The sequence below is a fragment of the Megalops cyprinoides genome, chromosome 10 (genome assembly GCF_013368585.1).
Source record: "Megalops cyprinoides isolate fMegCyp1 chromosome 10, fMegCyp1.pri, whole genome shotgun sequence".
NCBI lineage: Eukaryota > Metazoa > Chordata > Actinopteri > Elopiformes > Megalopidae > Megalops > Megalops cyprinoides.
The window spans coordinates 31,223,220-31,246,911 of record NC_050592.1 but is presented as its reverse complement, the minus strand read 5'-3'; the positions used below and the strand labels follow the sequence as shown (position 1 = coordinate 31,246,911).

At 45.2% G+C, this 23,692-nt stretch overlaps 2 protein-coding genes across 2 annotated transcripts; one reads left to right on the top strand and one right to left on the bottom strand.

Moving 5' to 3' along the window:
* Nucleotides 1-2,594: 2,594 nt before the first annotated feature.
* Nucleotides 2,595-8,564, top strand: LOC118785255 (Krueppel-like factor 10). The gene is made up of 4 exons (XM_036539860.1): nucleotides 2,595-2,750; nucleotides 4,903-5,130; nucleotides 5,244-6,006; nucleotides 6,769-8,564. The coding sequence occupies exons 1-4, from the start codon at nucleotides 2,685-2,687 to the stop codon at nucleotides 7,029-7,031; spliced, it is 1,320 nt and encodes a 439-aa protein (XP_036395753.1). The 5' UTR covers nucleotides 2,595-2,684; the 3' UTR covers nucleotides 7,032-8,564.
* A 2,658-nt stretch (nucleotides 8,565-11,222) lies between these two features.
* Nucleotides 11,223-22,999, bottom strand: LOC118784643 (antizyme inhibitor 1-like). Its single transcript, XM_036538991.1, has 12 exons — nucleotides 22,702-22,999; nucleotides 19,935-20,078; nucleotides 18,270-18,464; nucleotides 16,710-16,883; nucleotides 15,755-15,927; nucleotides 15,222-15,356; nucleotides 14,969-15,050; nucleotides 14,519-14,593; nucleotides 13,930-14,095; nucleotides 13,330-13,445; nucleotides 13,010-13,227; nucleotides 11,223-12,703 (listed from the first exon to the last, which is right to left on the bottom strand). Exons 3-12 carry the CDS (start codon nucleotides 18,369-18,371, stop codon nucleotides 12,589-12,591), a joined length of 1,356 nt encoding a protein of 451 aa, XP_036394884.1. The 5' UTR covers nucleotides 18,372-18,464; nucleotides 19,935-20,078; nucleotides 22,702-22,999; the 3' UTR covers nucleotides 11,223-12,588.
* Between the last annotated feature and the right edge of the window lie 693 nt (nucleotides 23,000-23,692).

Here is a 23,692-nt window from a genome sequence, read left to right as displayed (position 1 = left end):
TAAATTGAGAAGTGCATTGCTTCAGTTTATGAAAAAGCAAAAGGCAAATCTGAAGATGTCAAAACACGAACAGTGAAGTGATTTATAGTCTGAAAGACACTCACAGATTTAAAAGCAGAAAAGTTAACTAATCATATCATACTCTATCACATCATAGGAAATTATAACCAACTATCAAGGTGATAAATCACCAACTTGTGGAAACTGTGATAAGAGGTTATTGAATGCAATCAATCACTGAGATTAGAATCCCTTAAAATGAGAATCTGAGGAACAGAGGCAAGGTCTATATTGTGTGTCCTCTGTTATTTGTAGCTCAGTGGATTCATACATTATTTATTATTATTAAAGGCAACAATATTAATATTAATGGCTGGCTCTGTTGCATTTATGTTTACACTTTGTCACTTGACAGACGCTCTTATCCAAAGCGACATACAAGATGTGAGTACATTTAATATCACATTTGCATGCTGCCCACAGAAAAAGTACATATTTTATATATAAACTTACATATTCATGCACTAAAACGACACATCCAGAGAAAGTTCTGGGTGGGTAACTGTGCAGGTAGTGCTTTCAGGTCAGTTGTGCCTGAGGTAAGCAGGAACAGGATCTGGGGGCAGTCTAGTGGAAATGGTAGCCTTTATTCAGACTGCATTACCTGAGTCACTGTAAAACTGCTAACCTATCCCATGCAAATGTGCAAGAGTGCCAGCAGATAACAACCAATAGGGGGCAGTGTCACTACAGAGGCATTAACGACAGACACTGATGTCATCAAATGTCCCACTGTCTTTAAATGAGCAGACAATGCATAATGGAGGTTGGCTTTCACCATCAAACAGTGAGTTCACTGATAAGGTGACCTGCATGCTGCCTGAGCGGGTGTTGGATGAACTCTGACACCGTGACTCATGAACACTCCCACAACATAGAGCCCACTGATCAACCAAGACACACAATCACAGATTGCTATGTGCCAGGTAACTATTTGCCAATGGACACAAATGAGATATGACATGGTACATGGTAAGTATGTACCTACATACTTAAGATGTTTGTTCAAGCTGCACTTGTCAACTTCAATACCTTTCCAGTCCACACCAGGAAGATCCATGAGAAGCTAAACACATCTAGCTCTGCTTCACTGGAACTGTACTCTGGCTCGCAGTAATGACTGTCCTCTCCACTGGTGGCGTGGGAGTTAAACGCGTGCTGTGTAATGCGACGTGGTGCCACTCTGAGCTGGACTCGTGGTGCTGCCTGCGTGTACATTTAGCCTTTGTCCCTGTCTCCGGTCTTCCATTGTTCCCACGCTGAGGTATTTGGGCAACGTCTAGACAGATGCCACTTATCTAATCCATACAACCGAGGTCCGGCCTCTGTGTGGCCACGGCAGACGGGAATGCGCTGGTTCTTCCTGTCTCTCGTCAGCAGCCGGTCGGGGCAGCGGTCCAAACTTTGCCGACACTTGGCTGTCCCTGACACAAAAACCACGGAGAATACGCATATGGCTAGTAGCACGCGCAAAGCCAAACAAGCAAGCAAATCTAGTGAAGTTTGAAACGTTTTTCCTGTTATTTTCTTTGGATTGGGATTCCGTGAAGTGTATGGCGATTTTTTTCACCCCAATTTAATTCCAGGAAGAGGTTGGTAGTATCCACTTTGATAGCGCACCTTACTCCCATTTACAAATTCGGCAAGGTCCATTCTCCGAGACCCCTCGCACAGATCATTGATACTCACCTGTGACCCTTACAAGTCTGGGCTAATTTAGGGTTCATGATCTTTTTCAAAAAGGCAGATGTTTATGGGATCTAAAAGCTCTTCGGAGGGCGTGAACATGTAATGATGCATTCAGATTCTATCTGCACTGCTCATTAATTCTTTGGTGAGTTTAAATCCACACTGACGGCAAGTTTTGTGAATTCATACGAGTGGTGCCGGTTTGATTATTAGACAGATGAAGTAGGCTATAGATAACTCTGCAAAATATCTTTATGATCACTGAGTACGGTTTGGGTCATATGAACACGTCTCACTCTGTTCAAAACAACAAAAAAGATAATCTGGATACACATTATCTATTGTTACCAGTTTGTAGCATGCAATATTTCAAGAGGAGATGAAAGTAGCCTGCGTCAGTTACGTTTACACTCAGAAAATAATATTCGATGTTTTGCAACGTTCAGTTGTGCAACGCGATATATTTGGAAACCATACTTTGACGATCACCTGTGCAGCCCGTCGGGAAAGGCAGAGAGGAACAACCAATCAGCCCTGAACACAAACTGTTTCTTAAAAATTCAATTAGTCACTAAGGGGGTGTGGAGGAGGGGGGTTACGTGACTCATGTGAGGGACTTACCAGAATCGTCACTCCTCTTACGTGCCAGGGCAGTTGTGTACCACGCTGTTTTCTCGGCGTTTGCACGCCGCACATCACCCCCTGATCACGCGCCCCTTCCCTTCTTATTGGCTTATGCTCAACACACCTTTACACATGATTGGCTGGCGACTGAACCCTGCCTCCTCGGCACTCAGCAGTTGAAATTCTTGACTGAATGAAACAGTGAAGGCGAAACATGCCTGGTCACATTTAGCATCAGGAAGAAGGCGAGACTGTCTCGGTAGAGTACATGCAGCAGCAACAGTTTGTAACACGAACAACAGAAATATTTTATGTACGATACATTGCCAAAGAAAATGCTTAACTGCGCGACTCCTCACTTTCATCAGCCTTGTAATGTAAGTAAACTTTTCTCTGTACTGAAGAAAAATGCTGTAATCAGATACGTGTTGGTGCAGATGTGGGATGTTTATTGCGACAAAATAATCGAGGACGTTGGTTGTTTGCAGTCTGCAAAACAAATGTATGAATCCAGATAGATTAAGCCACTTTGGCATGATTGCTTTATTGTATTTCAGTTACAAGTCAAAGCAAAAGGCAACGCGTCTGCTTTGTTGGGACAGTCTCCTGTAAAATAAATATGTGGTATACTAACGTTACTTGATCTCCTTCTCATGTTTGTTATAATGTCCGTTTGTGTTGACCGCATTTTAATACATCAGTCTGTAACCCAGGTTACCCAGCAGTGGAGACAGTGTACTGGTGACCACTGGCTGGTTATGTTTATGTCTGTGTACCCAACAATAGCTGGCTTCAGGAAGTGGGTGAAAGGTTGTGCAGTTCCCCAGGTTCACGCTGCGCAGTGCTGAAGAACAGCGGCCGATCACGCACTGTTCACATGCGCACCTACTTACCCTCTAGCCAGTTGGAGATGAGCAAGAACATAGGCGCCAATCATGCGCTGATTCATCATGGACATCATTTTCGCGCAGACACTGTCCAGGTCGACTAATCTTTATAGTATATTGATTGGATAATGTGATCCATGGAGTCCATCCATATGATATAAATATCGATGTGCCTGCACGGGCTCCTGTTCTGAACCAATGTCCTTAAGTAATACATGCCAAGGGTACTTTTACTTGACAACAGATCTATGATCGTCTTACATACCCCAAAACTAACCCCAGACTGTAAGTGTAACTTTTATATTCTGATCCAAGATCAGTTGCTAGGTGCAGAGTGTGCCTACACCATAATAAAAAGATGATATGGGTCAGAGGAATGCCTGACAGTGAGTGGAAAAATACCACTGAGATTTAATTAAGCTTTAGTGCTAGGATGGGTGAAAACCTATTGTTTTGACTTTTTTCTTGTAAGTCTTTCTTCATCATTTTCTTCCACACATCATCTCTTGACAGCATCCTTTGATTTCTCACAGTATTTGCACACTTACTGCATGTAGATCATATACATTCATGAAATAGTTTATGTCTTCAGAGATGCCCAGGCTGTGTCTAGCAAGCAAAACATGCTTGTCAGTCTTTTTTTTGGCTTTTCATTCATTTCTCCATCCTGTAACTGGCACATTTGCCAGGCTGCTTGTCACAACCCCTGCTTCCTGGCCACACCCAGTGTGGTTGCAAAACATGATTTTCTGCCTAGCTACACCATTGCTTGATTGAGGTCATGTTCAGCACATATTTAAAAATGACCTCAATCATTCACACCATCAATATGTGAAATACTTGTGTTGTATTACGGCAAACACATTTTTCATACACATCCATACATCATTGGTTCATTCATCTAATATTTCGCACACCTATCTCCTATGGTCTGGTATGGTGTGGTCTCCTATTTTCTGGTGCCTGATGTGTTATCCATAGCAAACGAAATCTGCCAACTTTATTTGGTTTGGAAGTTACAATAACCTTTTAAAAGCAGTTGATCTGTTCCAAAAATAAATAAGAAAAAGAAAATTGCCACTGTTTAGAAGAGTCTTTTTGGAAGAGCCAAGCTACTTTTTGAATAACTATCATCAACTGTAATTTTTGATTAACTACCATGAACCTTTTTTATGTGGCATTGAACTTAAATATTAAGTTCTAGTCATTAGAACTTAATGTCAGTAAAAGTGTCACTCAAATAAATGCTAAAGTTTGATTTGATAGATCAGAATTAACTAAATAAATTTAAAATCATAAATTCTTTTTTTTTTTCAAATTTTCTTGGAAATCACGGTGTCTCTGTGGTAGGCATATACTTTATCCCTTCCTTTTGGTATGAAGCTGGAATTAGAAAGTTGTCTTAAGGAAAACTCAGATGATCTATGAGTGGTAGGTGCTTTCCATTGGAGAAACTCACAGCAAACCAGACGCCTTATGCACTTTTCAGACTGTCATTTTAACGTTACTCTGAATATGTCAGCATCACCTGTCCTCCAGTCCCACCTGAGGAATCACTGTCCTTAAAAACAGCTTGCCCTGAAGACATGACGGAAACTGATAGTGGTGGGCGTTACTGAGATTCTGCTCTGCATGCCCACAGGGTCGGCTGATTGAAGTGGGTAGATGCCAGGGAGACAGCGAGGGGTGCTGGAACCACCCTACAGAGAGGGGAGACATTGAGGCAGTGGAGGCACTGATGTCCATGAGCAGCGGCTGGAAGGCCAGGAGCACGAGGCACCGTGACCTCCGACCCCTCACGCCCTCCTCTGACACCTCCGAGGACGACTCACTTCCACCTGCCTCCGCAGAGTTCCAGGGGTTGCCTTTTGTAAGTGTCCCAACCTCACACCAGATCTTTCGTACCCTGTTTCAGTGAAATGCAACTGATGGGGAAAGCAAGTAACCTCACACCACCGTGTGGATGACTTTATTCTTTTTCAGTGCATGACTCCACCCTGCAGCCCGCCAAACTTCGAGCCTGCGCACCCCGTCCAGGCCCCCTCATGCCAGACCCAGCAGATGAAGGAGGAGATGGCTCCATCTCCCAGCGCCCAGCCCAGGTCCCAAGCCACCAGCGTGATCCGGCACACAGCGGATTCCCTGCCCTGCACCTGTAGCACCTGTCCCACTGCGGGAGGGGTGGGGGATGCCTGCGGGAAGCAGCTGCCCAGGCTCAGTGAATGCCTGCCAAAAATGTCCCCTGGCGGAGGCGCAGGAGCCGACCCCCAACCCCTGTCTGTCAGCCACTCAGTGCCAACTCCCACACCCTCCCCAGCCCCTGCCCCAGCTGGCTGGGCTGCCAGTTCCGCCCCCGCCGGGGTGCCCCCAGTGCCTATCCTATGTCAGATGCTCCCAGCGCCGCAGCCCCCCCGTCCCATGGTGACAGCCATCCTGCCCGCCCCTGCGAACAGCGCCCAGGCCACAGTCTGCCAGCAGGTGGTCCTCATGGGCGGTCAGGTCCCCAAGGGCTCGGTCATGTTCCTGGTCCCCCAGCCGGTGGTTGCTAAGCAGCCTGTGGCCATGACCCCGGCTGGCAGCAAGCTTCCCCCCATTGCCCCGGCGCCGGGCTTTGTCCCCATGGTTCAGAAGAGCACCCCGCCGTTGGCCGTGTCGCGGGTCCGCAGCCACGTCTGCCCCCACCCCAGCTGCGGGAAGACCTACTTCAAGAGCTCCCACCTCAAGGCCCACGCCAGGACGCACACAGGTAAGACCTGCTCAGGCACAGGGCAGACCGTGTGAGAGTTCCAGCACAGAGGGGGAATAGTTTCAATAGGTCAGGCATTCAGCCTACAAGTCACATGGGACACTTGCTTCTGGGCATACATTAAAATCCAAGGTTAAGCTAACTACCTAGCTTGCTACATACACCAACATATGCATTTTTTTACTTGGTCTCTGGACTTAGCTCCATAGTAGTTAAATACCTATTACTGTAACTTAAATTTGGAAGCTTCTCAGAAGTCATTCATCAGCTATTTTATACATGTTAGTCTGACACTGCAGCCAGATCCTTCAACATCCTTGATCTGACATTTGTTGAGAAATGCACTAATTACTGTATATATGATATATAGCTATATTGAACTTGCTGGGGAAAAGAAAAACCTTATTATGGGTAAATCCATGGACGCAGTCCACTCCAAAACACCCATTTAGAGGGACCAGTGGTGACTGGTTTAAAATCACTTCAGTCGTATGCTAATTGAGCTGGAATTTACTGGCTTGGACCAGTTTTTCCAACCCTTCATAACTCTCTACTTCCTCAAAGTGTGAACGCTGGTGCATCTTTGTCTTTAATCTGAAGGAATTTAATGGCTGAATGCCAAGAGCTTTCCTGCCATTGTAGTGAAATGAACTCCTGTTGTTATAAAACAGTGTCACCCCCTATTGTCCTGTCTTTTATCGTCAACCTGGGAAAAGGTATGTCCTGGGTCGTTGCTAATTCTGCTCGTGTCCCCCCCTGCAGGTGAGAAGCCATTCCGCTGCAGCTGGGAGGGGTGTGATAGGCGTTTTGCCCGTTCCGATGAGCTATCCCGCCACCGGCGCACCCACACCGGGGAGAAGCGCTTCGCCTGTCCCATGTGCCAGAGCCGCTTCATGCGCAGTGACCACCTGGCCAAGCACGCCCGCCGCCACCTGGCCGCCAAGAAGCTGCCCTGCTGGCAGATGGAGGTCGGCCTCCTCAGGGACTTCGCCACAGTGTGCTCCAGGCCTGTGTCTTTGTCCTGAACCTCACCCCCCTTGTGAGGTCGGCCAGAGTTGCGCCCACTATCCCTGTGGAAACTCCTGAAAAAGAACTGCTGTACCTTTTTAAAAAAGTGTCTCTTTCAGTGAGACTGCAGAGACTTTGCACACTTGTTCAGTTGCACTCGGAAATCCTTAGGGGGTTTTTTGTTTTCACGGTTGGGTTCATTCAACCTCCTGGGCTCATTCGTAGCTTTTCTACTACATTTGGGGATAGTATGGAGGGGAGTACATTACCTTCTGCTGCTCTGAGTACAACTACCTGTTACATTTATGGGTTTTTATTTTGTCGGACACAAGGGTGTCATGTTTACACAGCTACTTAAGGCTACTTTTACTATCTCAGCATTATTTTCTGTGCCAAACTCAGGGGTAAACCTGTTGGAAAATGTTCCCACTTTTTATCACAGCCTGTTCTAACTCCACAAATCCAAAGAAGTCACAGTTTCCTGTCACACTATTGCCATGGTAATGGAAATGAGTAATTATGGGCTGCATTCAAGCACACTCATAGCCATTTTCCATTGTGGGGCTGGAAGCAGGTTGGCTAATACTGGAACCAAAGTATGTTGCCCTGATATGGCATAGTTGCTCCCCCGTCACATTAGACACAACCAGAGCTGTAGCGCATGTGTTTAGAAAGTTGTGCATGGTGGTGGGTGTTACTGCAAACCTGGGAATTCTGTTGAAATGGCAGAACATTGGGTCAGTTGACAGCTACAGTGAGGGCTTGGTTTTACTTATGCGGCCTGTCCACAGGGCAGCATCAGTAACGTTGGCTGGTTGAGCTGACTCTGTTAGCTCTCATTCTGATCCAAAAACAATGCAATATGAAACCACCCAGTTTGGCTCAGTTCTAGCTCTGCAATGGATAAGGGTGGGGGCTCTGGGCCTCTGTCGCCAGCATTATCCTGAATACCAAAAACATTTTTTAAAGAAAGGATAGTTGAGCACCTGATCACATCTGTGACAAGTAGAAAAAGGCATTGATAGAGCTTGTCAAAACTGCATTCACATCATCATGCTGATATTCACAATGAAGTGTTAAATATAGTTTCATCCACAATTTTCTGCACAATTTTCTTTTATTTATTTTTGCTATTGAATTTTTTTGTATTTTTGGTTGGAGTCTGGTGAGGGGAGTATATGTCTGTTACTGTGTGAACTGTGACCAATATTAAACGTTCTCAAATTTGCCTGTGAACTTGTTGAGAAATATATCTTCATAGATTACTTGTTATAGTTTGTCCTTTTTGACATCAGGTGGTTCAGGTTCCCTGCTAGAAACTACTGTATTTTTTTTAAATTTCATTACAGTGGTTTGAAAATTGTAACAAAGAAGAAAAAGACAATTACTGTGGTTTGACCAAATAGTATCTTGAGGAAATATATCAAGGAAAAGTGTGTATCATAACTGATGTGTATAATAATGGAATTTGTTTTTTATGTTGACAATTTTGCACCATACTTTACTGATTTCAGACTTGTTTATTAAGATAATAAAACTTTTTTGTAAGAGCTGAGAGTGGAGGGTCATTCTTTTGATATCTTGAAAGGATAGTAGTGAGCCTGGCCGCCTTTGCAGCCATGGAAACACAGCTCTGGCAAAGGGCTGGTATATTCATGAGGATCAATTCTGCGCTGGACCTGCACAGATTTATCGACTTCTAGAAGTTAAGAGGAGAGGCTTAAGACACATACTGTCTCAGAGGGGATTAGACTGATATTGCATTTTTTTTAAAGGGATTAATAAAGCATATTACATAAGCGTTTTTTTCCACACTGAGGTCTGTACAAGGGTGGAAATTAAAGGCAAAATTCACTGTGACACCAGGATGTATGGTAAGAGTTATGAATGGATGGAAGAGCTTACCAGGACATAATTGAGGGAAAGGCCCTTTAATTGTTAAAGACAAGGCTTGACAATGATAAATTTTGATTAGGGTGCCCAGAAGTGATCCTTGTGAACACATGTAGTATCACAGAGGGTGTGGCACACACACTCGCCTGGCATACATTAGGGCACAACCCTGCAGGGTTTGAGCGTATCCATGTAAGCATTGTACCACATTGAAGCCTTCTAATCCTTACCAAATCTCTGCAGTCTGGAAGATCAGTCCTCCAAAGTCAGTGAGCACACCAAAACGATACAGAAATTTTCAGTTTCCTGGGCTGGATCGCTTGATACACTGAAAAATAATCCTCCTGCCTGAAACACATTAAAGATCAGAGCTATTGGTGTTATGAATATTATAGCTTCACTGTCCCATATAATTTATAACAAATGGAAAAAAAAGAATCGCTTTTACCTCACCCAAATCTACCAAATATGAACTTAATGGATGCAAGACATGCTATGAAATGAATTACCTTTTTTCTCTAGTTTTGTGGGCATGGCAACCAATCGGAGATCACTTCAATTTATCATCATAGTTTCCTGGCTGTACCAAGCACTGAATGTACTAGGCCACAGGTCAGACGTGCCGGGAAATAATCAGAACATAATCTAGCTATGCCACAAATGTTGAAACAGGGCCAAATGCATATCGCACCATTAAGTAAGCCATTCAAGAATGTAATTGTCATTTGCTGTTATTTAGTGAATATTATGTTTATATAACTGAATAACAGATTCAACAGCAGACAGTTTCCTACACACTTGTGGGTGCCTTGAAACCTCTGCTTGGTAAACAGCCCACACAGTGCAGGTAGAGGAGAGTATCTTTGCAGTCATGTTGGGATGTCAGTCATCTTCCCTTTGTGGAGGGGAGCACTCTGCTGGGCTTTGACCCTAATGTGTACCGGTTTGCTTTCTTTCACACAGGGTGGCAACTCCTTCTGGGCAAAAACCTCTTTGTTTCTTTTTGTCAGAAACCTTGGGGCTCCACGTGCCGACTGAAACAGACCTGACACTCAGCTGGGAGTCAGTGGTGCTCTGTTGTTTTTTAAGTGACGCACACATCAATCACGAGAACACAAGCGCGCAACACTCATGTTGAGGAGGAAGAGCTGAGAGTGGGGAACTGTGTGTCACTGCAGGACGACAAAGGACTAAACTAATTTCAGTCAGTGGTTACATATATACAGAAACTCAAAATGGCTGACAGAGGGGCACACAGACATCAAAGTAAAAGTCCCTGGTGCAACTTTCCAATCTGATTTAATACCCCGAACCATGGGAACACTCCCAGAAATACTGCTGCATTTTCAATTTTTTTTTACCACTTACTACCATACTACCACAAAGCAGACTCACTGGCTTCGGCTTACAGGATGCCTCCAAAGAAGGAGGAATTTGTTATCTACAATGTATAGAGGAAACGCAATGACCATAGCAACATCTTTGGACCATAACGAAGCCGAGGTATTTACTAACGGCTAAGCACTATGCCATCAGCTTCTTCAGGAGTTAATACGGTTGTCTTATAATTAACTGTGCTGTTCTTCAGATTATGGGAATGTCATATGCTCTAATCGTCTTAATCGTCTTTTGTGCTGGAGCGTGGGGGAGCTCGGGAAAGCTTGGAGGGATCTTCGACAGCCCCGACCCAGTGAATGATCTCCAAGCACGCTGCTTCCTCCACCCTTTGGCGAGGACTTTCTGCCCCAATACATCCTGGGAAGGCGGCAGTTTGGTATCCATGACGACAGACTTCGACCCCCTGCACCCCAACTCCTTTCAGCACCAAGCTGAAATGTTACGGTCAGTCAGAAACAAAAGAGGCCTGTCAGACAGTTACAAGCACTGGCGTTTCCTAAACGGTTTCACTAATCTCCTCCATAAGATTAATCAAGTTCAAGACCCTTCAGCAAGCTGCTTTGTCCCTTAATCGACAGACCTCCACAGCAGTTTTTTTTTTCTTTTCAGTAATTCTTGAGGTCTTACAGTACTAATAGACACTGGACTGTTACATAATTCAAGATAAAGGCGTGGGGGCAATAAGGGCACCTACCACAATAAGCAGCAGCTCAGGGCAGATTAACCCCTTCCCAAATTAGGCCCTCTTCAGCATCATTTGCTGCATATTAGTACAAACTCAGAACATAATTGTGGTTATTCCAGAATGCAGTCATTTTGCTGATTTTTCTTATGTTGGGCACCATTAATGGGACTGAAGATGTAGATGGTTTTCACATGCAAAAAATTTAATAAAGACCACAATCAACACGCCATGGTTCAGTCAAAGAGGTGTATTAAATTAATCACTTTTTCATCACTTTACTGAGCACAATTTTACAGTCAAAAACAAGCTACGATCCATTAGTGCCTTAGACAAAAATGTACTTTACATCAGCTTGCATCTGTTCTGGAGAGGGGTTTACAAACGGGAGCAGACTCGTCAAATTCGGACACATTTTGAAACAAGATATGGCTCCAGGGACACAGAATTCATAGTGATGCAAGCCTGAGGTGGGCAGTGAAGGGAAGTCATCACCGCTGAGAAACAGGAAGTGACCTCGTCTGCCAGCTACGCTCCTCTCATTGGACAATGCTCACAGACCTAGCGCGACACATTTCCTACAGCACTTCCTCTATGCTGGATTATGCAAGCGCTCCGAGCAAACATGGCAGAGGGCGAGAGCAGCTAAATCTTTGTGCCTGTCCGCTGGTCTGGAGCTTGGAGGAGCGGCTTCAGCAAAATGCTGGCGTAAAATGCAGGAGCTCCCATTAAATCACTGGTCTCCTGGGAGACAGAGCCGAGGCACCGTCCAGCAATTCCAAATGTGATTCTAAAAAATACTTGGGAAGCTCGGCACCTCAGGAAGGAGTCCTGCATTTCCAGGATCACAATTACACATCACATCTATTCAAAACGAGTTGCTTTAAAAAAAAAAATAGCGTCAATACCTTTTGGAACACAGCAAAGTGAGGGATTTCATGTTGCGATATATCTTAAGAGGTGCAGCTCAAGTCTGCCCCATTTTTTGTACAATGCAACTTACATAAATAACCAAAAGCTACATAAAAATTTATTGCAATCATGAGTGGGTTGGGAGTCATGTTTTCGTAGCACGGAGGAACATTTGTTTTGACTATGCTACTGATTAAAGCACAAATTTACACTTTTCTAAGCAATTAATTTCTTGAAATCAGGTCTCGGTGCTTCTGTAAACTGCACCGTGTTGGGCAGACAACTGACTCACAAGACTGGCAACAGGTAATCAATCATACATATATATATGTATGTGTATATATATATATATACGATTTAATATAAAATAAAATTAAATAAATCGAACATGTATGTAAACTGTTATTGAGTAGGAAACCCAGAAGTGGGATTCCATCTCTACTGAGTCATCCATTTTGTTGCATATTTTATTACTGAATGTGGGCGGTTGTTTTTTATTTTTTGTGGGGGATGGGGTTTAATTGGATACAACTTTTGCTTCTCATTTAACCAAATTTGCCTGGTCCCACTGAAACACTTTTCTTCAGCTGTCTAAGGGAGGGGCCTTAGATGCTGTTCTGTCCCCTTGGAATGTTGACCAGACAAAGTCCTGCAGACTGCGCGGGTCAGAGAACCTCCTGGACGTCACATTAGGCGGGGGTGGAGAAGGCGACCGCCGGCTGGCTCAGCTGCAGGCCGTACGGGACCAGGGAGAAGCTCCTCATGGTGGTGTCCAGGGCGATTCCGGCGTCCTGCATCTCGTACCTGCGGTGGCGGGGGAAGGCAAATGTCAGGAGGCTGGCTCAGAAAACTCTGGAAGAGTCAAGAGGCAAGAGGACTGAAAGCTAGCTCTGCAGCCAAGTGACTTAAAGCTGTTTGCTGAATGTAAACTACATTTGACTGATGCTTTACTCTTCAAAGAGGATCGGCTGGGCTGGATATTTACTGAAACAGTTCAGGTTAAGTACTTAGCCCAGGGGCTCAAAGGCAGTGCCCCACCTGAAAATTGGACCTGCAACCTTAAGCCCAACTCTTGGACCCCTATGTGGTTCCGCCGTGCGCAGACCTTACCAATCGTCTGCAGAGACGGCGTAGTAGACGGGCGGCTTATGCACGTCTGACAGGGCGGAGGGCTCCCCCAGGCTGTTGGCGCCCATGCTGTGGAAGGTGACCCAGTCCCCCACGCTCAGCTCTGGCAACAGGCAGTGCTCCACCACCTGGTCCAGCCCGTCGCACGAGGGACCCCACAGACTGCTGGCGAACACCGGCTCCTCCACGGACAGGGACTTCTGCACACGAGGGGGGAGAAAGACAGCACCTCGTCACTGACCACCCCCTGAAAACCCTCCGCCATTCCCGCTCTGTCACTCTATCACTGCGGCGCTGCTCACCTTGTGTACGGAGGGGGCGGGGATGGTGTTGTCCAACAGCTTGCTGGCGAAAGAGCCGTACACCCCATCATTCATATAGTACAGGAACTCAGGCTCGTCGTTTGGTGTAAGTTCATCTGTTTGAGAAAAAAAAAAAAAAAAAGACCTCAAGTGAGAAAGAGGTCACAGGTATTCGTTAACACTCCACCTGTGTGGAGCTCAGAGTGACTTTCACACGAACACAAGACGCTCACAGCAGCTGAACACGAGTACAGACTTGCGTACAATGGTCCGGAGCACAACTGAGGTAGTATCACTGTATAAAGCGCTCAGATGCACCAAGCATCAAGCGTCTTTCATTTTAATCCAGTTTGGCTTACACAGCAGACACATAGCAGGTTTCATCCAGTTACACATGTCCATGTGTAAAGGAAACTCAAAGTTAAGCACCTCGGCTCAGCGCTTCAACAGCAATGCCCTGCCAAGGATGTGAGCCTGCAACCTTTACTTTCCACAGCCACTGTACCATACTGCTGCCTAGCAGCCACCAATCAGAAAAGGCACAGTGAGGTGCAGCTTCCCCAGGTGCTGGTATGAGAAAGAGTGAGGGACGGGACTCACCCAGGAGCTGGCCTTGCTGGTCCCGGGCCACCACCTTCTTGGCGATGATGTTGACGGCCAGGGTGAAGGCGGAGGACACGTAGTAGCCCCCAGGCTCGGCGATGACAGAGACCCCGGATGCAGGGGGGAAGTACACATCCAGCAGTGGCCTGATGGTGCTGTGGATCTGCACGGGGGACAGCGACACCTTTCAACATCTCACGCCTCTGCCAGAGACCGCTCGTGACACTGAGCACACTCAGAATGATGAGCTGGAATCGGTAACCACCAATCAGAGCGCTGCCCAGCTCTGGGGCAGGGAAAGGGCTTACACCAGAAAGGAACAACCCACACTAATCTAAAGCACTGGCGTGCTTTTAGGTGCACACAAACAATGTTTAAGTGTGTGTTTTATGTTGTATGAGCACATGAACAACTTCTGGTTTTCACATAGTGTATGCAATTGATTACTATGTTAAAAAGGCCTACGTTATCCATACATGTATATCTACACAAACACACACAAAAAAAGAAAAATCACTTAGGTTTCCGACATTAAGTGTAAACTGATACGTTAGCTTGTGGCTTAGCCAGCAGAAGCATTCCGCACCTGTTCCAGCTGAAGTTCTGAGCCGGTAAAGCCACCACCAATATCCAGAATCTTCATGCTGAAGCCAAGCTCCTCCTGTAATGACAAACACCCACATCACGCTCAATCTGATAGAAGTAGAACACCCTGGGTGACACAATGTTTCCTGACCCTTACAACAGTTTTGCAGTGACATGGTAACATTATTAAGATGTTACTGAAACATAGTGAGAGTAGACACTGGAAAGGACAATCCCATGTTTAAAAAAAGCTTTCAGTCATTACAATGTCAAATACTTCTAACTACCTACATCCTGCTTGTGTCACTTCCTAAAGGTTTTCAGATACAATTGCAGGAATAAGACTCCAACAGCAGCACGGTGATGAGGGTCTTCTGACAATCTACAAGAACAGGATCCTAACAGCATGAGGAAGCAGTACCCTCCCAAAGCCCACCCTGTGCGCACTCACCCCCATGTCGAACACACAGCGGGCGTCAGACACTGCATGGGTGTACGCCTGGGGGTCCTTGCAGCTGCTAGGTATGTGGAACCTGAGGAGAGGCAGGAAGGAGCAGGGCTTAGAGCAATGATTGGAAAATGGTGCGTGTAGACAAGAATACAATATCATGCGATAGCACATTTATCCCCTTACACACGCACTTGCACACGCACTTGCACACATACACATAAGCACAAATGCGTGCGGGAGCTGCTGGACTCACTTGACTCCCGCCACGTGCACACCCAGCTCCTTGGCGCACTCCAGCAGGTGCCGGCAGCTCTTGAGGGTGGAGCCGAAGGCCATGCTCATCTCCTCACCCTCGCCATGCGCCTCCGTCGCCACCTGCAGCAGCAGCCTGCGGACACAAGGGGGCACAGTCGGGTCAGAAATGTCACCACTGGTGGGCAGGTGGATCCGTTTGGCTGGGCGGCTTCTGCAGACCCTCAGATCTCCTTGAATGTTCTTAGCAGAATGGGGTGAGAGGCAAGGTTGAAGGTGCATGCTGCTGAAGATGAAGGCTGTTGGCCGTGCCCTTCTAGTAACTTCCATATTAGCTATGGAACTTGCGTGTTACCAAAATATGTGGTTTGTGGAAGCTCTCTCAATATTTCAGAAATACACACTACATACTAGTCACATAAAAACGTTTAATTCCATGGAAGTGGGTCAGTTTAGTGTGCTGTGTTGAGTGTTACCAGCACTGCAGGGAGCCGCTCTGTTGGAGACAGAGGGAATGCTGTAGTGACCACGCACCTGGCAGTGGGATGCCCGCGTGCGATCTTACGCAGCTCCGTCTCGTTGTCACACACCAGGAGGTCGATGCCGTTCTTGGCTGCATACTTGATCTGGGAGAGCTGCTTGCACACGCCGCCAAAGATGATGTTCTCAGGAGCGACGCCGAAGCTCTGCACCAGCACTGCCTCAGCCTGATTAACACAAAACACAGGATGGCATGTATTAAACCGAGCACACTCATCAGAATGCAGATACAAACAAAGCACACGTTAACAGCAACCACACTCATCAGTGCACAAACATACACACGGCACACATTTAAAACAAGCATGGTCAACATCCAGATACAAACACACACAAAGTACCAGGGCTGTCATCTGATTGAGTTTCTTAGGGTAGTTATTTTTCAGTATTACAAAGATTATAATTTTTAATTATAAAGCTGCTGTTTTATACTATCAAATGTAACCAACAAATTTTCAGAAAAAACTGCATTTTCTGCCAAAAGAACACAACAAACCTTTACTTTTACTTACACCATAAACCATTATTAATTAAGCTACACTGAAGCAATAAGAGAGGTCTGTCATTTCATTCTTTTGTATAGAGAGAACGCTAGGGAACGCAAACTCACAATGCAGTACCATTACAGAAATAAACAATTAAAACCAAATGTTTAACAAGCATCATTTACTTGGATACTGTGTTGACTAAAATAAGCTTTATCAATTTTAATTAAAAAAAAAAAAAAAAAACAAAAAAAAACCACAGTTCCATTTCCTGTAGAACAAATTACTAATTAAATACATCTTACATGTCTACACATTTGCTATCAAGAACATGGAGCTGTAGCGCACCTACCCACTAGATGGCACCATTGCTCATGCATTAAGCAATCAGGCACCCCTGTGGGAGCCGGAGGGGCAGTGTTATTCCTCCACCTCGGGACGTGTGTGGGTGAGAGTGCAATCACCTTGCTGGTGCAGATGAAGCCAGCTCCGAGGGCGGCCAGGATCTCGACGACCGCTGGGCTGCTGTTGCATTTGACCGCGTAGAAAGGCCGGATCTGGGTCATCTGGGCCTGCCACTGGATGTGCTGCCGCATCACGACCCCAAGGTCGCCCACGAAAAACGCATTCTTTTCAGCCTGGGGGACGGGACAAACCAAACATGGTAAAACCGAGCTCAACCGAGCAGCTTTGCCAGTCACTTTCACATTACACAATAGTGGTTTTTAAGCCAAACACAGGTCCTGAACACTGCATTCTTTCTGTATTACACAGCAAAGCTGATTCAGAGTTTGAAAGGATTTGAAAGTTTGTGGCCTGCCTGACCAAAATGTGTTCGGATTTCCCTCTTACATTACTATGCCTGAACGCTCTGTTTCTTTCTGCAGACTAAAGACAGACACGTGGCACGACACATGAGTACACGTGCCATCAAGCAGTTCAACCATGTCTCTTTCACACTGTCATTTTGATGCTCTAATGGAAATGTCTATGTATACTCAAACTAGGGCTGGGCGATATATATCGAATAGCTATTTAGCGTAATAACAGCTATCCCTGTATGTGGCGTTAGGTTTTTTCCCTGTTTTTTTTTTTAAATTAGTCATACCTGATGCGGGAGCGCACCTCCAGTTTTCTGAGGCCATGCGAAATGCTTCCGGGGAAAAAAATCTATTCAATGTTGATATTATAGCAACAGCACTATGCTGCTTCCATGTGGAAGACAGAAACACATGGCTACAAAGATAAAGAGTGAAAACTAGGGCTGTCAAGTGATTTAAAAAATTAATTAATTACATGCTTTGTGATTAATTAATCTAAATTAAATGCATATATCAATATTTGCCCTGAGAAGCATCTTATGTTCAAATTGTACTTTATACAACAGTTAGTTCCGACCAAGTAATTTGATTGGACAAGAGGCATTACATGAGTGCTGATATTCAGTATAACAGCACTGGCATTTTTAACTATACATGTATCACTCCGCTTTACAGATGTTCCGATGCAATCATTGATTACACCAATGCGAACTTAATTCGCATTTAACGACAGCGCAAATGTGGATACGTTTCGTGTATGATATGAAAGAACCTAGCTAGCCTGCAGTTGGGTATGATAAATGCTTAAATGCTCAGTGGTGTATGGGGTCAAGGGACGTCATAGAGTGCAATTAATCTGCATAAAATTTTTTGACATGTTATTTTTTCTATAATTAATTCATCAAAATGAACATGTTATTCTGACAACCCTAGTGAAAACATACGTTATGTGTTTTTCAAAGCTAATAGGTTAACCAACATATAGATACAAGTGATATTTTTCTGCCCCAGAAGCATTTCAATCAACTTTGGAGGTGTGCTCTCACATCAGGTATGACTAACCGGAAAAAAATACGGGAGATAGCCTAACGCGACATACCGGGGATAGCTGTTATTGCGCTAAAAATAGCTATTCGATATATCGCCCAGCCCTAACTCTTTCAGCATTACACAATTCAATTACATGTAAACTACTTCACTTACCAGGGCTTGCTCGCAAATATGGCTGTCAATGACATCTCTGAGGGTTGCGCCTCCCTCCAAAAGCTCAATGGAGTAGATTGGTTCATCAGCGAGTCCTTTCATCTCAACCGTATTCCGCAAATCCGACAATCATAAAGCAAGTTGTCTAGTCAAAGTCGTCTCTGAGCCGTTGGGGTCCTAGGTGTATGCAACAAACTGTGGAGGGAAAGAGGGATGGAGCGGTTAGAACAAAGCCATGGCGACAAGTCTCATTCATGAAACCAACACGCACTCCACACGCATGCAAGTTTACGCCGGTGTGGGAAAGTTTAGCTCCGCCGTTATCCAAGTCCGCTCACATGTACAGACCCAAAGGACACCATAAGAGTTTTGATCACCCGTGTCCGTCTCTCTTTCTCTCTCTCTCTCTCTCTCGAGAAAGGGGCTTCTCGGCTGCGGTATCAGCACGAGGCCCAGGTATGTCGGACACTGGCGGCCGTCCTTTGTGCCAGAGAAAGAGAGACAGAGAGAGAGACCTTAGGTGAACTGGCCCAGCTATTCACGGGCCGGGAGACGCAGGAGTGCCTGTGATCAGAGCCCCACTTTCCGAGTGCAGCCAATCACAGGCCCCGGTGGAAATCCCCATTATGGGGAGAAACACAAACTCAGAATGTCTGTGCAGCCGCTGTGAAAACAAAAAGCGGCGAGGCCCGGCCCCTGCGCGGAGCCCCGTTTGCTCTACCGCCAATCGCGCCCGACAATTACGATTAATCCCACCGGCGGTGACCCGTGAAGGCTCCGTTTGATGGCATTAGTGCATTAGGGGTGCGGGCGGTGCGGGGTGTCAGATCTCCACTTCTGATAATGTTACATAATGCCATGCTGGGGACTCTGCAGGACAAGCTGCAGGCAGCTCGCCGAGCGTTTTGGGGTGGCGGGGGGGGAATGCGCCTGGTTTGCGTCAGAGGCCATTGTGTTGGAAAGCTGGGGTCGCTCCCAATGTGGGGTGCCGGCGTCTTCACACCCCTTTCTCCATGGGAGCGACCTACCAGGCCGTCGCCACGCCGCGAGGCGGACGGTTGGATTTGTCGGATCGTTTCCAGGCCGACGGCTGCGCGACCCTTAGTCCCGCTCCTAAAGCCTCCCCTGCGGGAGTGTGGCTGACAGAGGGGGTTAATTTTGGCTCCCACACAGCACACCAACTTATCAACTTGTGACAGCTGCACGGATGTGCTCTGTGGGTCTTTTCCACTCCACAGCCTCATGGATGGTCAAAAACCCTCTGCAAAACCCACTGTGTCAACTGGATCAAATGCAGAGCGAGACCAACTCAATGTTCTGTGGAGTGGAAACAAACCACTGCAAGTGTACTTAGACATCTGTCTGGACAGCCCTTGCATTGCATGTGGGCCAACTTTGTAAAATGGGCAAATCAAGTTAACCTTCAATCGCAGTTATAAAAGTGTGGATGATATCATCGACACTCCTGCAATACACAAATGTTAAAAGGTCAAAGAACAGATAAACATTCGATCCACTGAAATTCACAGTGAAAAACTGTAAACGCTTCATCCTGCAGTTGAAAAGCCAAAACACCCTGTCTGCATAAGGTATGCTGTGTGACACAACAGACCCAGAAGAGGAGATGTGAACAGTGTGCCCTCCTGGCTCGCTCCCTTTACTCACATGGACAAGTCAGGAGATGGATCTCTCCCACTATCAGCTAGGATCCCAAGGCGGCTCGGCGTTGAAGTCAAACTGCTCCCGGTAGAGGGCCGCCCCTAGGCCTTCTGGGTAGTTATTGTACACCTGCACAGAAAGTGGTGTGCCCTGTTGAAGACAGAAGGCTCATCAGACTCAACCCAGGGAAACGGCAGCAAGGAGGCAGTATGCACAAAGCATGCAGTAACACGTGAAAACTGATGTTGCTTTTTTGTAATGGAAAAAAGTGCAGTCACACATTCAGTTAAAGTGACACTTCAATCAATGCATTCAGAGAACACATTGTGAACTATGACTGGTTCTAGCACTTCAGCTGTAAAAACTGAAAAGCCACTTAAATGTCACAGCTGGGATTAAAATAAGGATATTATGAAATGGGATTAATTCTCACACAAGAACTGCTGAATCTGTAGGACAACATTTGAATCAGGCATCACAAGATTAATATCCCACTGGGGCATATAATACAAGGTACAGATTTGCACAAATAGACTTGAGCAGTGAACATGTCGGAGAACTTTACTTTCAAGTTGATTATATCCACAAAGCAGTGGCTCTTTGGCATTAATACTGACATTATTGCATTATTAGTTGCCGTTATGACTTTCAGGGGAAAGGTGTCTTCTCTCACAGCCAAGGTTAAATTAAGATCATGTATACCGCTCTTCAAATAGAGTTAACCTCCCCAACTTAACGACTGTGGAATTCACTGGGGTCGGAACAGCCTAAAACTAGGCTTGTTCAAATAAAGCGCGTCTGTAGAAGGATGAAACGCCATAAATAGGAGCGATGTATTGAGTTCTATTTATGAAATCCACGTAAACTTTGAACTACATATCTCACTCTGCTGCTAAAGGCTCTTGTGAAGTACTGGGTCCTAAAGCAGCCCGGTTTGAAGTGAAACCGCAATACAATGCGCATTGTTAATGTCTGATCGTTTTCAATAAGGACCTTACAGCTAACCACGCGTGTTCAGATTAGATATCATTTTTGGTACTTTCATCTAGCGGTATACTTAAAATAGAGTTCTTATGCAGGCACTGTGCTTATTTTAACTTCGACGAAAAGGCACTACCGGCAGTTTTTATTTGTTTTTGAGACAAAAGGTCATGCGCTGATTGCAGGGAAAGCTTGAACCGGCTCAGACCAGAAATGCTTTGAAAAGATCATTCGAAACAAGCGGACACTGCTTAACCACACAAGCCGTGTCCATTCATTTTGGTTTTCAACAGGTAGTCCTCCATCAAAGCTAGTTAGAGAAAATTAAGTCAACCAAAAGTAGCAAATATTCTGGTCTAATCAAACTAACTTAGCTGAGAAAAGTTGGCTTATGTAGCTAACTACTCCCACGTTTCTCGCCGTCCAATTACAACCATGCTTCCTTGACGGGAACTTGGCAAATTTAACAGGCGTTGCGTTCGGAACATACCTTTCGCAAAATCTTCAGATTTTAAGACTAACACTAAATTTCTTCAACCCTGCCAGTGGATGATTTATATACACAGGCTCCTCTTTTCTGGTTACTTGTAACTACCCGGTTTCACATCTGGATTTTTAATGAATGTACAGCTTCAACTGGACATTACAAATACAAATGTACAACCAGCAATAAATGTATCGTTAGCTACAGGACCCCGGTGACAGCGCCCAGTTAGCTGACACACTGCCCGCACAGAGGCGGGCCCTGCTGCCGGGGAATACGGTCCGGAAATGAACGGATCCGCCAATTTCAGACAGTGACATGACCGTAAAAAGGGCAAGAGCTATTGCTATTTGACACAACACATAACGAGAACCTTAAATTTAAAAACATTTTAATTAACTCCCACTCAGTCATTCATAACCCATGTAAATGTCACATTCGTATACAGTGACAAGTAAACCATGTGAATCCGATCGCCGTTTCCCTGGAGGACACATTTCAAAAAATACATGTAACGACTCCAGAGAGGCCCGGGCTGAGTTTGAGATGCGGATAGCTGGCGGCTAACGCTGCTCCATCAAACGATACATCCGCGTTTGAAACGCATATACCTTCTGACTCTCAACAAAATATAACAAAGTAGACTACGTGAAACATCTAAATGTGGCATATTTAGCAATACCACTTCCTGGCGAAGATCGTCAGGCAGGGCATTTCGGATCTGGGCGGAAAGACCCGGATTGATGCTTTCTCAGAGCTAGCTAGCTAAGATAAGCAGGTGGGGGATTAGCAAATTCACAAGGCTAGCCAGCCAACTAGCTAAGGACGATATGTTTTAAACCTCACGAACGGCAAATACTCAAGGCATCGAGCTTGCTGCCTACAAAAATACAAACACTCAAATCGCAAATAACCAGAAAATAGGTAGCTGGCTAAATAAACTACACCACAGTGGTAGTGAGGTAATTAGATGACAAAAATGACAGCAGAACCCGGATTAGCTTTAGCTAGCTCCCCTACCCAATTCAGAGAATTCAATTTATCAGCTAGTTACCTATGTATACATCAGTAGGGTAAGCATCGCATTCACGATTTCCTTAATTTAGCTAACAAATTCCTCTTGTCACCGAGAGAGAACACACAGTAACATTTCACGCCCAAATGCCACCGCATCCATATAGCTGCACTTCGCTATCTTAGATAGCTGCCTAATGCGTCTCACTACGATCGCCATGTTGTAACATGTTTCTCTTGCCAGTGTTTCTATGGCTGTGCGCAAAATTTAGAAACGTTTGAACCCGTACTTACGTGAGATAACGGCCCAATTTTTTGGGATAATCGTCTTCTCTTTTTCGGCGGAATTTTTAAAGAGTGATGGGGGTACTAATAGAAGAAAGAAAAAAGGCGTTATTTGCCATAAGCCTGGAGTTGACGAAGGAGCTGTAAATGGAGTGCCGCTGATCTCTCCTTCAGTGTAAAAGCAACGCGAAAGCGAATGACCAGCCGGGGCAGTATATGCACTGAAGCAATAGCAGATACAGAGACTGTGCGCTGAGGTAACGTTTGCTGGTTAGACTGCTTCAGGAGGTAGGCAACAGAATGGGGCGGGATTTTCCATTTCCAACGCTGTCACTATTTTTTGTACGAATATAACGTTACCTGATACAGTATGTTATTTCAGGGAAAATTAACCGTGTAGTGACTACGCGAGCAGATCATTAACCGCGGACAAAGTGTTTAATTAGCGTGCCTGCAATGTTCCTCCTGTTGGAAAATTAAATGCGATTTCCTCAACACCGGCAGCCTAGGAAGGAGAATAGGAATGATAAATAATTAATTCGCAAGCAACTTAGTTTGTTGGGGTTTTTGTTTGTTTAATAAACAAACAAAATCGAAACAAAATATTAATCGAAAATTATCCGATGAAGTGTACATTTAAAAATAATAATACTTATGTACATGACCTTGATTTTCAAACTGACTCATACTTGACTCATTTTCAAACTTGACTCACAGTCATGATGGCTTTCAAAGGCGTCTATAATAAATAGGTTGCTGTATCCAGAGTTGTGACATAAACCAAAGGATTAAGTAAACATTTCTGATGCAAATAGCAGAATCCACCGTTTCTGTATATTCCAGCTAAAATGCTTGTGTGTCCTTTGAGGTAATTTGATTTTCTCCCCACCATACCCTGCGCATGGAACAAGGCACCAGAGTTGCCCTAAATAATGGGGTCCTACCAACTAAGTAAACAAGTAGTAACAATACCTGAGTTGTAGCTTCAAACCTCTTTTTT

What these genes read in the sequence shown, in the direction of transcription:
- LOC118785255 (XM_036539860.1), top strand. Translation starts at nt 2,685, where the DNA reads ATGTACGATACATTGCCAAAGAAAATGCTTAACTGCGCGACTCCTCAC. An exon ending in ACTTTCATCAGCCTTGTAAT is followed by an intron (nt 2,751 to 4,902) that starts GTAAGTAAACTT and finishes GCATGCCCACAG; the next exon opens with GGTCGGCTGATTGAAGTGGG. An exon ending in AGTTCCAGGGGTTGCCTTTT is followed by an intron (nt 5,131 to 5,243) that starts GTAAGTGTCCCA and finishes ATTCTTTTTCAG; the next exon opens with TGCATGACTCCACCCTGCAG.
- LOC118784643 (XM_036538991.1), bottom strand. Translation starts at nt 18,371, where the DNA reads ATGAAAGGACTCGCTGATGAACCAATCTACTCCATTGAGCTTTTGGAG. An exon ending in GCTTCATCTGCACCAGCAAG is followed by an intron (nt 15,928 to 16,709) that starts GTGATTGCACTC and finishes TGTGTTAATCAG; the next exon opens with GCTGAGGCAGTGCTGGTGCA. An exon ending in GTGCACGTGGCGGGAGTCAA is followed by an intron (nt 15,051 to 15,221) that starts GTGAGTCCAGCA and finishes GCCTCTCCTCAG; the next exon opens with GTTCCACATACCTAGCAGCT.